The sequence below is a fragment of the Macrobrachium rosenbergii genome, chromosome 29 (genome assembly GCF_040412425.1).
Source record: "Macrobrachium rosenbergii isolate ZJJX-2024 chromosome 29, ASM4041242v1, whole genome shotgun sequence".
Taxonomy (NCBI): domain Eukaryota; kingdom Metazoa; phylum Arthropoda; class Malacostraca; order Decapoda; family Palaemonidae; genus Macrobrachium; species Macrobrachium rosenbergii.
Window position 1 is genome coordinate 7,747,611 of NC_089769.1, and position 16,314 is coordinate 7,763,924.

Consider the following 16,314-nt stretch of genomic DNA (forward strand, 5'->3'; position numbering starts at 1 on the left):
TGCTTTTATTAGATCAGTTAGTTTTAATAGTGTCATATTGCTCTTATTTTGATCATATTATCAGTTAGGAATTTGTTGACTAACTGTAATTACCTTCAGAACCTCTTTATTTACTTTGGTTATCACAGAAACCCCCTTTCTGTCATCAAAATTACTGAACCCCAACTTGTACACCAAATGACACTAAAAATTATCTTTACTTGCAAAATTTGAATATCAACATAATCATTAGTCTGTGTATACTTTAATTGCTAATTCACATATTGTGTTTTATTTTCCAGGACATTGATTTGTCTCCAGCATTCACAATCTTCCTCTCAACACGTGACCCAACCGTGGAATTCCCTCCAGATATCTGCTCCCGTGTCACGTTCGTTAACTTCACAGTCACCAGATCATCTTTGCAGGCACAGTGCCTCAATCAAGTCTTGAAGGCAGAACGTCCAGATATTGACGATAAGAGATCTAACTTGCTTAAATTGCAAGGTCAGTGGTTAGATAATGAGAAAATATTGTGCATTTTATATACAGTAGACACCTTTTCTTCCAGGATTATAATTTTACTCATTCTTAAATAATTATCCACAGGTGAATTCCAGCTTCGCTTGAGGCAACTGGAGAAGAACTTGCTCCAGGTGCTGAATGATGCCAAGGGTCAGATTCTGGATGACGATTCTGTAATTACTACTCTAGAAACACTGAAGAAGGAAGCTGCAGATATCTCCCTGAAAGTACAGGAGACTGACAAGACAATGAATGAAATTGAGATGGTTTCTCAGCAGTATTCTCCCCTCTCATCTGTGAGTACAGTATCAGTGGCCATTACTCTTAAAGCTGTTTTTATTATACTGTAATTATGAGGCTCTTTTTTCTGTCAGCTTGATAATGTTTTTGAGTTGTGTTTCTTAGCAAAGAATTTTGATCAAGTTTGTAACCTGTTTTGTTTGGTACTTATGTTATATGAGCTTTCAAAATTCCCTAAACATTGCATGGATTTCGAAGATTTACTGACATATCTGTAGGGTCTTCTTACCATTAAACACTCAGTTGTTCTACATCTGTTGTCAGAATACAGAATTAAATTGCAAATTATTATCTTTGAGTGATGAAGGAAAAGGGGACTTCTTAGCTAGAAAGAGAGGTATTAAAGCTGATAAAATAAAGAAGGCAGTTGTGTTTATTGGTCAGCAGTGTTGTTAGTGATTGCCAATAAAATTCCATGGTTAAAGACATCATTGATGATAAAATCGCACCATCAGGTCCAACATAATTGGAAGGGAGACATAGAGAAGAGTGTCTATTCATCAAGAAGACCAAAAATAGGGTTTATAATTGAAGTCCTTTTTTTATTTGAGTTCTAATTTGACTGTTAACTTGAAGTTAAGCATTAATTAAAAAATTTATATTAGAAATTTAGGAAGGGTGTTAGATTTAATTCAAGAATCCTTTTATTTGCTACATAGCTCCTTTGGTTAATCAATGCTAAGACTTTCATTTCAGTATATGGAAAACATTTGTGATGAGCAATTTATAATGTTTTTTTTTTTTATTAATTCTTTTGAGGATTTTCAGTATTGATGAAATTCACTAATCCTGGTTTTTAATGTTTACAGGCTTGTTCAAGTATTTACTTCACCTTGGATGCTCTCCATCAAGTGCACTTCTTGTATCAGTATTCACTTCATTTCTTCCTGGATGTCTTCAATGATGTTCTGTCAAACAATCCAAACATCAAAGATCAAACTGATTATTCGTGTAGGCTTTCCATCATTACCAATAATCTATTCCAAGTAAGTCTTAATACAGTATATGTCTTTTTGCAGAATCTGTTGTAATGACTTTGCTGTACTTTTTTATAGGGGTTCCATAAGTTATGGTTGCTCCCAAATGTTTTGTCATTTGATATGCTTAGAAATCATTAATATTTTTACTATTATGATCCTTCCAGCTGTCAAGAATTGTTCAAACAATCTTAATGCCATCATGGAACTAGCAAGATTTATAGAGCAGTACTCGTTATATAATTGAATAAAACTATAAACCTTCCCATATATTATAAAGAGGATTTGAGTGGCTTTCTCGCTCATCGATTATTACTAGCATCACTTTTAATTCAGTCAATTCATTTTCAACCTTTTTGGTTTTGCTTTTGAACACTGATTTCAATAGTTACATATAGTGAGCCAATGTCTTTAATAAGATGAAACAGTTACTGTGTCCTGTCCAAAAGTAATGAAATTAATATTTTTTGCAAAAAGTCATTTACATATTTAAGAAGATATGAGACTTTAAAATGTCTTTAGACATTTTTTCACTAAAGCAGTCAGTGTGTTGCTAATTCAACAAACAATTTTTTGTACCAATGAAAATTTTGCTATAAATGTATTATAATTTTGTTTTCAATTTTATTAATTAGAAGGCAATCTGCAAAGATTGCTTTTAAACAGAAGTTGTAATCTTCAGGCATGTGCAAATATTTATTTTCAAAATGCCAATCACTTAATGACATTTTTTTTTCCAGCTTACATTTGCAAGAGTTGCTCAAGGTATGCTTCACACTGATCGCCTTATCTTTGCTGTGTTACTGGCACGCATTCGTTTGCGTGGCGTCACATCTGAATCCTCATATGACTCAGAATTCCAGTTCCTTTTGAAGAGCAAGGAAGGCCTTCTAAGTACTAATACCTCTGCAGTTGCTGGACTTACTCCTGAACAAACAGATTCTATGCTAAGATTGAGCAACAAGTGAGTGCTTGAATTTGTTGATAAACTACAACTAATGGTTTTTAATAAAATTATGTGATATCACAGCTTTCTATGTGTGTCAATTAATTTTTGCTAAAAGAATGTTTTTATATACATATTTTGTTGTTTATAAGTGAGAATTTCACAGTGTATTTTAGGTATTAGTGAGAATTACACAACACACATCTTTTAGATTATTTGCTCACTTTGAAACATCTTTGCGCAGAGTCCCAGCATTTAAGAACATAGACAGAATTTTGGATGGAGCTGAATTCCAATCATGGATCGAGTCTGCGTCTCCAGAGCTCAGCGTGCCAACCATATGGGAGACGGAGAAGCAGTTGACACCAATTGGTCAGTCAATGTACCAGGTGCTTGCCATCCAAGCTTTCCGACCAGATAGACTCTGTGCAGCTTTGAGTATTTTTGTCAATAATGTAAGTTATATGTTTCAGATTCTGTTGTCATTGTCATGTACTTCCATCAGTAGTACTTAGGAAATGCCATAACAGTAATTGAAATATTTTCATAACATGATTCCTTCTCTCCTGATAAGTAAAGTAAGAGTAAGTTGGCTGTAAATTATATAATCACTTTGATTTTACTTGGAAGAGACATTTTCAGGTTTTTCTGTGCACTTAGAAAGGGAATCTGTGTTTTAGCTCCTCCTAGCTTCAGTACTTTTCTATATTTTTTTATAGCCTATTTTTTGGGATCTATACATTTCAGTTCGTTTCCATCAAAGTATGTGATATCAAGTGTTTATGGTATTCATGGTTTGTTATTACAATTACTCCTCTAGGTACTTGGAGATAGCTTCATGGGTGTGGGTGAACGTGAGGTGGACTTATCAAATGTTGTTGAAACAGAAGTGAAAGCCAACACTCCCATACTTATGTGCGCTGTTCAAGGATTTGATGCTTCTGCAAGAGTTGATGACTTGGCCGCCCAGCTAAACAAGCCCATGACATCAATTGCTATTGGTTCAGCTGAGGGCTTCAGTGAGGCTGACAAAGCTATCAATTCAGCTGTGAAAAATGGAAGGTATGTTAGTAATACTATGTTTGATTTTATGTAAAGCATTGCTGTTTGACAGAATGGTAGGAGCGGTGCTAGGTGTCAAGAAATTTTATTCAAGATAAGTACTTTTTGTGAAGTTATTTTCATGGTCTTTTACTGATGGAAATTTATAGAAAGGGAAGACCTGTAATATTGCAGATGGAGCCTGGCTTAGGCATTATTGAGTATTATAAATTCTGAAATTAATAGAATTGATAGCAGTCCAAATTGTACAATACTGTATTTGTTTTACAACTTTATTTTAACCCATGTAGACAGTAGTAATTAATGAGAGATATAGTACATTTTTTGTAAGTACCAAAGCAGATATACTTAATTGTTGTAAATGTTAGTTATAGTTGCTAAATGAGCACAATTGATGATTAATTGCCATTTGTAGAGACTGTGATATAGTTATTAAATATTAAACATTTTATGTAGCTGTCAGCATTTCAGTCAATACTTAGTTGTTGGATATGTTTTTATATAGGAATTTGTATCTGAATGTTCAGCTTTTCAGCTCATTGACTGATTGATAGTTAAGAAGCTTTCATATAATATTATCTATCAAGAGTTATTGTACCTCTTTTGTGGAAGGTATCTAGTAAAATATTGTATGATGTATAATATGTTGCAATAAGGCTTTGTGTTGTTTAAGTTTAGTATTATAGTTTAATCAGAATATTGGGGTCCTTTTGTTATAGAATAGGATGAAAATTACAATAATACCTCGAACTTATGCAAGTTAGGTTTCCAGAACCCCTCGTGCAGGGCAAATTTTTGCGTAAGTTTGGCATGGTCTCAAAAAATCTTAATAAATGCTTATTTCTAGAGTTTAAACACTAAATATAACCCTACTCATGCTACCAAAGTATTAAGCTAACTTTTAAATAAAATTAAAGTTACTGTAATCTCATTTAATAGTTAGCTTACTACATTCCCCTTAAAAAAGAAATGAGTGATTGACATGAAAATAGAGTACAGTATTTGCCACACTAGCACATTTACAGTAGGTACGTACATATACTAATGTTACCCCTGATTCATGGGATGCCATTTTCTTTTTCACTCACAGACTAAAAGATGTTTCTTTGCATCACTAGGTAAACTTGATAAATCTCAGTCATAAAGAAGGTACACAATTCAATAAAATAAAGAAAACATGTATCTAATGTTTGCAGAGGGTAAAGGTAAAATTCAATCTATTCAAAATTATGTGCTGTACAGGTAAAGACTTAAAGAGAAATAATAAGTTGTAAAAATCGTGTGAGCACTAACTACGAACGAGAGAGAGAGTGAGAGAGAGAAACTACATATGCACATTATAAATATTGGACTGTAATACAAGTTTTCCACACTGATTTTACACTTAAAAGCATGAAAACTTATAAAATACTTCAAAATTAAACAAACACTTTCTGCAGGGGTATCACATCTTGTAAATGTACATTAACTGTATGTTCTGTAATTACGTTTGTATCTTATTTATGCATGTACAAAAATAAAAATAATACTTTTTCATACAGATTTTATACATAAAAGCATGAAAACTTATAAATTACTTCAAAAATTAAACATAACCACTTCCGCAGGGTTTCTTGAGGATTTTACAAATGTCACGTGTCTATGAAAAAATTTTGTATGCCAGTTAGTTAGGTTCCAACGAAAAGTTTGCATGCTGGTGAATTTTAGCAACTCTAATTGCATAAGATTGAGGTATTACTGTATAGCAAAACAAGAAATTGGGACACTTAGGGTACAAAAGGGAAAGAGCAGAAAGTAAAATGATCATGATGTTGGTGAAGAGGCTGAATATAACCTTTGGATGTATACCTGTGCATAGTCTTTGTTTAACTGCAAACAAGCAAAAGCTCAGTGCAACACACTTTGCTTCTAAGGTTATTGAGTTGGAATTGTGACATTTTAGCTACATGCATGCTTGTGTACTATACAGGTGGGTGATGCTGAAGAATGTTCATTTAGCTCCATCATGGTTGGTGCAACTGGAAAAGAAGTTGCACTCCCATCATCCACATCCTCAGTTCAGGCTGTTCCTCACCATGGAGATTACACCTCGTCTTCCTGTAAATCTTTTGCGAGCAGGAAGGGTCTTTGTCTTTGAGCCCCCGCCTGGTATTCGTGCTAATCTTCTTCGTACATTTAGTACGGTAAGTGTGGAGTGGTTTCATGAGGTAGAGAACTAAGGAGGCCAGGAATTGACAAATTTTCAGTTGATGTAAGCTTGTTTCATGTAGAAACAGACATTTGTAAGCTTGTTTCATGTAGAAACAGACATTTGGTCATGCTTGTTGCTCCACAACAAGGTGATGTTTTAATTTGTTAAAACTGGTTTTTTAAGGTTTTTTAATTATTTGTATTAGGATCTCCCTCATTAAACTCTTTTCTGTTTCATTTGGTAGTTTTTCCAACCCCATATTTCACCTAAAGCCACTTGTGATAACCATATTTCAGTTTGCCCATAATTTATGTTAATGGTACACTAGTGACTTTAGGAAAATTGTTAATGTAAAAACCCTAATAATGTACTCCCTTTCTTAATAGCATTCAAATTTCTTTGTAGGTCCCAGCCTCACGTATGATGCGTGCACCAAGTGAACGAGCTCGGCTCTACTTTATCATGGCATGGTTCCATGCAATCACCCAAGAACGTCTACGGTATGCTCCCTTGGGTTGGGCCAAGTACTACGAGTTTAATGAATCTGATTTGAGGGTTGCATGTGATACTTTGGACACTTGGATTGAAGCTACAGCTATGGTAAGACTGTGTAATTTATTGCAGAATTAGGTAATTCCTTAAACCTGTGGGTAATATCAGAAAAAGTAATTTTTCAATATAAAGGAGAATGAAAAAGAATGGACTTTGCACCAAAAACGAAATCTTTAATCATTAAAATCTGTTATGTTAGTACACAATGTAATTCCATAGAAATTTATTCTGTTTTCTTACTTTTTCAGGGACGTACCAACTTACCACCAGAGAAAGTTCCATGGGATGCGTTAGCTACTTTGATGTCAGAATGCATATATGGTGGAAAGATTGACAATGAATTTGATCAGCGCTTATTGAGTTCCATTCTCTGCAAACTGTTCACACCAAAGAGCTTTGACCCAGAGTTCCCATTGATTTGTAATGTAGATGGTAAGAACCTTTTCTTCTCTTATGTACCTTTAGATATTAATAATAATGGTAAGTGCCACTAACTTGTAACATATAACCATTTTTCTGTATTACATTGGATTTTACACTTTGAAGTGGCAAAGCCCTAATTCATATGTATTCCCTAGAGCCTTCAGCAGTGAATGTTAATATCTCGACATTAAAATGCTGTTTAACTCCTGTAGGTGTTGAGAACCAGAATATTACCATGCCAGATGGTATTAGGAGGGACCAGTTCTTGCACTGGGTAGAAAACCTTAGCGATCGTCAGACTCCATCATGGTTGGGACTTCCTAACAATGCTGAAAAAGTTCTCCTTACTACCAGAGGTAAGTTCAGCCTACATTTATGAATGCTCATTAACACTTTGTATTCATCATCTTTATGTGTTTCAGAATTTTGGTGCTCTACATCAAAATCCTAACTGAGGAAGTAGTTAATGGTTTGCCTTTGAAAAAGGTTGAATGTATTTGTATAGGAAGAACATAGATTGATTATCTACAATAGTGTATTGTTTTGATGCACTTTTTTTTTTAAATACTGTATTCTCTTATGAAGGTGGAATTTTTGGAAAATATGGTGTCTTGTAATAAGAAAATAACTGGAAAAGAATCTTGCTTACCAGTATCACACACACACACAATGTAACTGAGAAGAAATAAATAGGAAAAGAAAAAATTGTGATTACCAGTATGAAAACCCACCATACATAAATAAATCAGTCAAGGATGTGACATATTTATGGTAAAATATTTATTAGATGTACTGGGATGGGGAGATGCAGTACCTTTTAGTGAGTAGTACATTTTTTTTTAATATTTCTTTGTACTTTAGTTTGCAAAATTACAATTGTAGCTGACATACTATCGTAAAAAATAAGAACTAAAACCAGCAGCAATCCCTGACTATATATATATATATATATATATGGGCAAATATATGCAAGATATAATGGGATGGGGAGATGTAACTCATTTCCCATGAAATCTCAACTCTCTCTCTCTCTCTCTCTCTCTCTCTCTCTCTCTCTCTCTCTCCTGGACTGAGATTTTGGTGTTGCCATAAGTCATTTATGGACCATTTAAGTGATAGGAATGTTTTTGCACAAAATTTGCTCAAATATTATGTCACAAAATAACAGTACTTGTATGATCCAAATCGGGGAGTTTGATATGCAGTTATTGGGAATCAAAAGAGCCTATTCATCCAGTAATGGTTAGTCCTTCAAACATAGCTAAAGATGTGTGTGTTCCTCCTTGATACTGAATAATTAAGGGCCTAAAGTACTGTGCTGAAGTCTTTTTCAGACTGCACTTAGTTGTGTAGGATTTTAGCTATTGGGTGGCTCAGGTGGTAACTGAAATAAAGAGAGGTCAATGTACAAGGTGTTCTGTTGATGCTCTTTATGTTACCAAAAAATTTCTCTCTCTCTCTCTCTCTCTCTCTCTCTCTCTCTCTCTCTCTCTCTCTCTCTCTCTCTCTCTCTCTCTCTCTCTCTCTCTCTCTCAGAAAGACTCCATTGTGCATGTTTAGCCCACGTTCCACCATGCACCTGCAATAGGTTTGATAATATGTATAAGATTAATAAGACAAGGTACCATCAGCAGAAAATAGATCTGAAATTTTACTGTTCCATTTTTATGATCTCTTTAACATAGAAAAATTCCTGTAACTTCTATATTTCAGTGCCTCTTGCTCAAATATAGGTTTTTTCAATTTCACAGGAACTGATATGTTGGGCAAATTGTTGAAGATGCAAGTTCTTGAAGATGATGATGAGTTAGCATATGGTGGAGATGAGACTCCAGGAACAGAAAGGAAAGCAGTTGAGGTTAGTTTATATGATACAGTTTAGTAAGTACAGTGAAATCAAGGTAAAATATCAATTTGATGGGAAGGTTAATCTTTGAGATGTTTATCTTCAACTTTTCCTTATTTTCAGGGTCGCCCTGCCTGGATGGTGACACTAAATCAGTCGGCCTTAACATGGCTGTCTCTACTGCCTGAGGCAGTGATCACTTTACGCCGTACATTGGACAACATCAAGGACCCTCTCTATCGCTACTTTGAACGTGAAGTCAATTCTGGAGCAAGACTCTTGCGCATCGTTAAGAGCGACCTAAATGATGTAGTTCTTATTTGCAAGGTAAGATGCTGGATACAACAAATTTTTAGGGAAAACTTTATGAGAATCTAGAAATAGAGCTTCTTTGTTAAACTACAGTGCTCTACATTAAACTTATACTATTCAGTCGCACCCCAAAATTGTTACTGATAAATTTCACCAACTTCTGATTACAGTATCTTCTCCAGGTATCAGGAAAAATTGTAAATGAAGTGTCCATTATTGAAAAATCTATTTTACTTAATGATGTTGCAAAAAATGAATCAGTTTGTTTTCACATTTTGTTGTGTTAAGAGAATTGTATATACAGTGATGTATTTATCATTTAAGAGAGACAGTGGCCCCATAGGGGCCTAGTGCCATCAGTGCACCTCATGTGGTGGACTGTAGGCATGACTTAGGTTTGTGGTGGACTGTAGGCATGACTTAGGTTCTTTGCAGTGTGCCTTCAGCCCCTAGCTGCAACCCCTTTCGTTCGTTTTACTGTACCTCCGTTCATATTCTGTTACTTCCATCTTACTTTCCACCCTCTCCTATCAGTTGATTCATAGTGCAACTGCGAGGTTTTCCTCCTGTTACACCTTTCAAACCTTTTACTGTCAGTTTATGTTTCAGCGCTGAATGACTTCATAGGTCCCAGTGGTTGGCCTTTGGCCTAAATTTTATATTCAATTCAATCAATTCAAGAGAGACAAAGGTGTGTTAAATGAAGAGTACCAGTGCAAAGTATTTTTAATACTGTCATAAATTCATTTATCTTAGTTAAGGGAAATTTTGTATGTAAATACATTTCATTTCGTCCCACAGGGAGAAAAGAAGCAAACTAATTACCACCGTAACATGGTTAGTCAGTTGGTCAAGGGAATAATACCAGATCAGTGGAAAGCGTACACAGTACCGAGAGGAGCAACTGTCATACAGTGGGTTACTGACTTCTCCCAGAGAGTCAGACAACTACAAGAGATATCCAAACAAGTGGCCCAGTTTGGAGCTTCTGAACTTAAGGTACCATTTAGCTTTTATTTAATATTTCCTGTATCTGTAAGTGCTGGAATGTTGTGTATGAATAACTATGTACAGTACTTACAACACTGTTCCCACCCTCTCTCTTTAATGCTTTTGTATATTTTCCCATACCTTTGATTTTTTAAAGTTAGTTTTTATTTATTAGTCGTAGTAGTACGTCAAGAATGGTGGGATAGATTAGAGCATTATGTTTCTAATTTCTCTATCTTATCGACAGAACATTACGGTATGGCTAGGAGGGCTGTTCAATCCTGAAGCATACATTACAGCCACATGTCAGTGTGTTGCCCAAGCCAATTCTTGGTCATTAGAGGAGCTATCTCTGGAAGTATCCATTGCAGACATGGAGGGCCAAGTTACTACAGCTGGTGGCTTTAGCATTAAGGGTAAGTTGTTAGTTTATAATTATAATTACCAGTCGGTACAATTCTGCTTTTAATTTAAATATCATGCACAAAGTTGAGAACTTTTAAGATTTTAAAAAACTTTCTAGGTATTTTTGAAATTGTTTCCTTAAATAATTTATTGACCTTGAAAAGTGTCCAAAATTGTGCTGGAACATTTAGAAATTTGTTAATTTTTTTTAGTGCAGTTGCTTTTCTGTTGAGCTAAATCTTGGAGGTTTACAAGTATCTATTACTTTATTTTCCTCCATCTTGTTTTACCCTTAGAATGACATATGCACAAAACTGCTTGTGACCATAAGAAAAATGCACATAACTGCTTGTGACCATTTACTTTTCTTAGTAATTAGGGTATCAGGATTACTATTTGCTATGACCCTAATTTTTGTAATTTGTGTATAGTAGTAGGGGCAAAGAATACATGACAAGTTTTCACCAAAATAAAAATATTTCATGTAATCATTTTTGGTATTAAGGATAAGTAATGGCAAAGTCAGTTTTTATCTAAATCAAGACTATATGGTTATTGACTTTTTGCAAAGTATTCTAATGTATGTGTAGAAGTGAAATTAAATGCATAGTTGCTTTCAGACTTGTTGCAAAATTGTAATATGTGTAAAACGGTAGTACAGTATTTCAAATAGGATTGCTGTATCAGCATTTTATGGCCCCGTAGGGGGTGTAGTGCCGTCAGTGCACCTCATGCATTGCACTGTGAGCATTACTTAAGTTCTTTGCCGCATCCTTTCGGTCCCTAGCTGCAACCCTTTTCATTCCATTTACCCTACCTCCATTCATATTCTCTTTCTTCTACCTTACTTTCCACCCTCTCTTAACAATTGATTCATTGTGCAACTATGAGGTTTTCCTCCTGTTACACCTTTTAAACCTTTTTGAAGCTCAGTTTCCATTTCAGCGCTGAATAACCTCAAAGGTCCCACTAATTGACCGTTGGGGGTCTTAGCAGCGTCCCTTCAGTCCCCTAGCTCTGACCTCTTTCATTCCTTTTACTGTACCCCTGTTCTTACTCTCATTCTTCCATCTGATTTTCCACCCTCTCTAATAATTGTTTCTAAGTGCAACTGAGAGGTTTTACTCCTGTTATGCCCTTCAGACCTTCTTACTGTCAATTTCCCTTTCAGCACTGAATGACCTCATAGGTCCCAGCACTTGGCTTTTGGACTAAATTCTGTTCTATCTATCTAAATTCTATATTCTGTTCTATTCTTTTAGCATTTTATGGCAATTTGGCCGTAATATAATTTTGTCTTCCCCAGGCTTGAAATTACAAGGAGCACAGTCCAAGGATAATTGCCTCATCCTCACTCCAACCATTTTGACGGAGTTACCACTAGTAACCCTCAACTGGATTCGGCGAGAATGTATTGAAAACAACAAAATAACTCTCCCAGTTTACCTCAATGCCACACGAACAGATCTGCTGTTCACTGTAGACCTGAAGATGATGGGAAGCCAAAGTGCCCATAGTTTCTATGAAAGAGGTGTTGCACTTTTGGCTTCCACTAGTTTGAATTAAAGTGGAATTTGAAGATTTATTTATTGCAAGTTTATCCAGTTTCATAACTGATACTATTTGGCAGCAACATTGGCTTCAAACTAAATTTTAATTATGATGGTTTATAAGATACAGTACAATAAATAGGTTTGTTCAAATAGAATTCTCATTAACCTTGTGGTATGGGCCTGCACTTAATATAGGATTTCCAGCTTCAGCTGCTATCTGTTCCTTTAATCAGTTTATCTTTATTATTGATAATATACAACAGAGTAACTGAACCAAATTACTAATCAATTTACAGTTTCAATGGCTAACCCAAAGACTTGTTACTAGATACGAATTGAAAGTACCTCCCCCCCAAAAAACAATGGACAGCCAAGTGGGAAGAAATAAAAAAATGGATGGAAAGTAAAAGGACAAGAGCAATGCAGCTGAGAAGGAAGGGAGTAGAGGTTGCAGGCTGATTTGTAAAAATAACTAAAAACCAACAAATTTGAAGTACAAAATAGTGCAAAATTCATTTACATCACAGTTTTAGAATGTAAAGCGTAATGGTTGGTTAGGAACAGGAATATAGTTATGGATAGTGCAGCATTGATGAATGAATAAAATCCTTTGACATATTTGAGTGTTTATGTATACGTACTACTTTTACACTGGGCCCTGACTACAGCAATATCCATTCACCCATCCATTTTATATTCATCTCAGACATTACTGTTTTGGATGACTAGTGCGCTGTAATGTGATTATAACTAAAGACTGGCTCCTCACTCATTTAGGTCCTCTACTTACCCAAGGTAAGTCATAAACAGAATAACCCTGAAATAAAGGTAACCACTTATCCTGAAAGTTTCCACTCTAGGAAGGAAATTTATATCGTGATGGGTGTAATCAGGTTGGTAATTTCTTCATGAGTGTTTTACATTTCATTATCAGACTGTATGAAAGAACAGAGGTGGAGTATTCATCCTGGAATGCATCGAAGATATGTTTATTTGCATTTGTACTACAGTATTATTTCATACTCTTTAGATTCAACCAGCCTTGTGATGGCACGGTCTCTTGCTCATCAGCAGCCCATATTGTATTATTTCCGTAGTGCATTGTTCTGCCTTATTAGTGCAAAAGATGGAAAAGAGAGGCTATGGGAGTCTGCATTAGTTCAATTATTAACTTGCCTTATGAAGATTTTAAACAAGTAATCCACTCTTGCATTAGAAATATATGATGAGCTAGCTGGGTTAGCATAACTAATAATTTAAACTCGAAGGCCATCTGACTGACTATCCATCAACAAATTGTAAACTTCAAATCACTCTGATAAAAGGATCAGTGATGACAAAACATTTCAACTGATTGTCTTTTTTTTTTTTTTTTATTAGAGAATAACTCTCACTGTATTGCAGGTTCATGAGTGTGAGGTGCTCTGCAATGATTGTATTATTAACCTAATGATGTTTGTAAAGGCAATTGTTTGGCCTGAATTATGTCTTGTATATATTCCTAATAGTTTTAAAGTGCTAAATGGTTGTAAGTGCCCTAATGCTTGGTTTTGTAGCTTAAATTTCATCATTCATTCATTCTGTGTGAAGCCAAGGAGAATTGTTCCTCTAAAGAACCGTGGATATTTAGGATCTATGGCAAATTTTACTGCTGTTCTTGATGGAAATTGAAATGTCCCTTTCAAATGTGCCCTTGGTTTGAATAATACTGTATCATTCAATGTTTTTAAGTATGAAGAATGTGCAAACCTTGAAAATATAATCATTGAACACAGAAATGTTGCAACAAATTAATGTGAATCTGCATGTGAAAGATGTGATCATGATAACTATTGTGTGGCAGTTGTGTTATCTAACTCAAAGAAAATTAGGAAAAACAGCTGGAGTATAACTATGAGTAAAAGTACTGCTAGTTTGATAATAGAACTATTGATTAATATTACTACAATTGTGAAGTGGCTTAACAAGACATCTTGAGACGACACTCCTAGGGCTTGTCATAAGGATCTGTTCTCCAAGAGATTTGAAAATAGGAAAAATTAATGTTGAAGAAATTAGACAAATAAATAAAAAAAATACAGTTCGTGTTGAAGAACTACTGTAAAGAACCATTATTAGTGTCTAGTGTGCAGCTCAAAATGTACTGTGTTACCCCTTGTGAGGACTAGAATCAATACTGTATTTCTGTAGCCAAGCAAAGACATACTGTACCTCCTTCCTCCCTGTGTGGGAGACTGGCACTGACTCTCCACCTTTCCTGACCAAAAGGCGACCGATGCCTCCTTGCTGAAGACAGCATGACAAGGGTTGTAGGGAAGAACTCTTTCAAAGGTACGATAGGTGTCCTCTTATTGTCTTGATCTCTGCAAAAAAAGCCACGTAAGAGTTACTCCTGCCGAAGGTCAAATGCTGTCTGGATAAGGACAAGAAGGACCCATGTTTATCATTGCCTCTCTGGTCACCATCATTGTCATCTTGTCTGAGAGGTCCGCCACAAAACATTAAGGGAAGAAGGAGGTTCAAGAAGTCCATGACCCTCAGGTCTCTGGTGTCTGAGGGGACCAGTGGTTGAGTCCCCCTTATTCATGACAAAATTGGCTAGGAGGTACACATCCATACAAATGTGCAAGATCGATGCCCCTGCCCAGAAAGAGCACCATCCTATTGCCCTTAGCACTAGCTCCCAATGACTTGTCAACTGCAAACTGATAGCAATAAGACCCATGCCTGCTAGTTGATGGCAGAAATGAACTTCTAGAGGAATCGCAGTTATGTCAGTCACTGCAAGTGAGAGGGTTACAAAAGATGGGATGAAAGTGCGGGAGTTTGCGTAGGACACCCTCCCTAATAAAAATGGGTTCTACTGAGATGAATTGCCTTGAATTCTGTAAAACCATCTCAGCTTGTGGTTGGGTAGGAAGAAGGAGTATAGGAAAAGTATCAGGCAGTCACACCTCTCAGCCATACCTCTGCCTTCCACTCAGAGTTTGGCATCTTTTATAATATGCAGTGTTGTAGAGGCCAGTGAGAGGTTACAAAGGATTTTAGCTGGTTTGTTCAAAGCGTCATTTTACCTCAACTCCGTCGTTAAAGCCTCCCTCCTATGACATAGTGGTCTTTGAAGGGGCGAAGATCTTGCAAACCCAATCCATATTTTCGGAAAAGGAAACCTCGTCTCCATTGGAATACTACTGCGGCAATAGGCAAGTTGGTCTTCTAACGGGAAGCAGGTGTAACTTGAGTAGAAAAGGACCTGGAGGCTTCAGGTGGTCTAGGAAACATAAGAGTCTTGGACATTGTCAAGTGAACCTTTTACCTACTGTGGCTGCTGATATTGAAGAGGTCAGGGCATCACTATTGATAGGAGGAACTAGAGATGGTTCCTCTTGGAAGTCTGCTTGCTAAGAATTTCAAGCTTTCCTGCAGCAGTCAACTGATAGTGATTATCCACTGAAGAGTATTCTTGTACTTCAGGGTCTCTTCCAACTGGCTAAACCAACCATGGTTGTGATGACAATTACTGGACCTGACTGACTCACAGACTTGGGTAGAGGAGGCATGTCTAGCATGACTGGAACAGCTATATTGTAGCTGTCTTGATACTTGAATGACCTCTCCTTCAGAATGCATGCACTCTGCTTGAACTACCACAGGAGCAGGGCTTGGACATATAGGTGAATGCAACCTTTGGCAACATGAACTTAGAAGGAGGAAGACCGTAACCCACAGTGGCCATAATAGGAGGTCAGAAGAGGCAGTAAAGGCACGCAAGTCAGAATCTCAACAGCAACAGAAGTAGATGACAAAGCAGGAGAGGCATTGGTAGCAAGTTGCTGAAAGGTTGCAGCCAGAGCAGCAGGAGCCAGGAGTGGCACATGCTCAGGAGCGGCTTCTACGAAATCAGTCAACAGTTTGCATCTAGTCATGGGTCACAATGATACCTGAAGGTCGACGCGTGAGTGAGTCTGAAAAAGATGCACTTATGTCTTTATTTTGATTCTTTCTGAGATGTAAAAGTTGATCATTCACAAAGTAAATGACCCATTTTGTGAAGTAAATCACCTGGAAAGGGGTTATGTCTTCAATCCTGACTGTATACATTAGCAGTATATCTCAGAATGGATCTGATGAATAGGGTTAAAATATTCATTTGCTTTCGATGGGTATTGATGAATAATTTGATTCTGACACTCATGAACAGGTAAAACTGGAAATGATCTCTAACTCACAACTCACAAATGCAGTGTAATGTA

At 36.2% G+C, this 16,314-nt stretch overlaps 1 protein-coding gene across 4 annotated transcripts in view; it reads left to right on the forward strand.

The window, feature by feature from the left end:
• Dhc64C (dynein heavy chain, cytoplasmic) overlaps positions 1 to 12,211 on the forward strand; it is an 82,823-nt gene extending 70,612 nt beyond the window's left edge. For all 4 annotated transcript variants that reach the window (XM_067130922.1, XM_067130923.1, XM_067130919.1 and 1 more), the window contains 15 exons: positions 282 to 486; positions 589 to 800; positions 1,614 to 1,790; positions 2,522 to 2,745; positions 2,972 to 3,182; positions 3,548 to 3,789; positions 5,759 to 5,972; positions 6,386 to 6,580; positions 6,781 to 6,964; positions 7,168 to 7,311; positions 8,707 to 8,813; positions 8,925 to 9,128; positions 9,915 to 10,112; positions 10,351 to 10,519; positions 11,815 to 12,211. In XM_067130922.1, the coding sequence (XP_066987023.1) occupies positions 282 to 486; positions 589 to 800; positions 1,614 to 1,790; positions 2,522 to 2,745; positions 2,972 to 3,182; positions 3,548 to 3,789; positions 5,759 to 5,972; positions 6,386 to 6,580; positions 6,781 to 6,964; positions 7,168 to 7,311; positions 8,707 to 8,813; positions 8,925 to 9,128; positions 9,915 to 10,112; positions 10,351 to 10,519; positions 11,815 to 12,074 (2,946 nt within the window). In that variant the 3' untranslated portion in view covers positions 12,075 to 12,211. The remainder of the gene's footprint in view (positions 1 to 281; positions 487 to 588; positions 801 to 1,613; positions 1,791 to 2,521; positions 2,746 to 2,971; positions 3,183 to 3,547; positions 3,790 to 5,758; positions 5,973 to 6,385; positions 6,581 to 6,780; positions 6,965 to 7,167; positions 7,312 to 8,706; positions 8,814 to 8,924; positions 9,129 to 9,914; positions 10,113 to 10,350; positions 10,520 to 11,814) is intronic.
• The last annotated feature ends 4,103 nt before the right edge of the window (positions 12,212 to 16,314 follow it).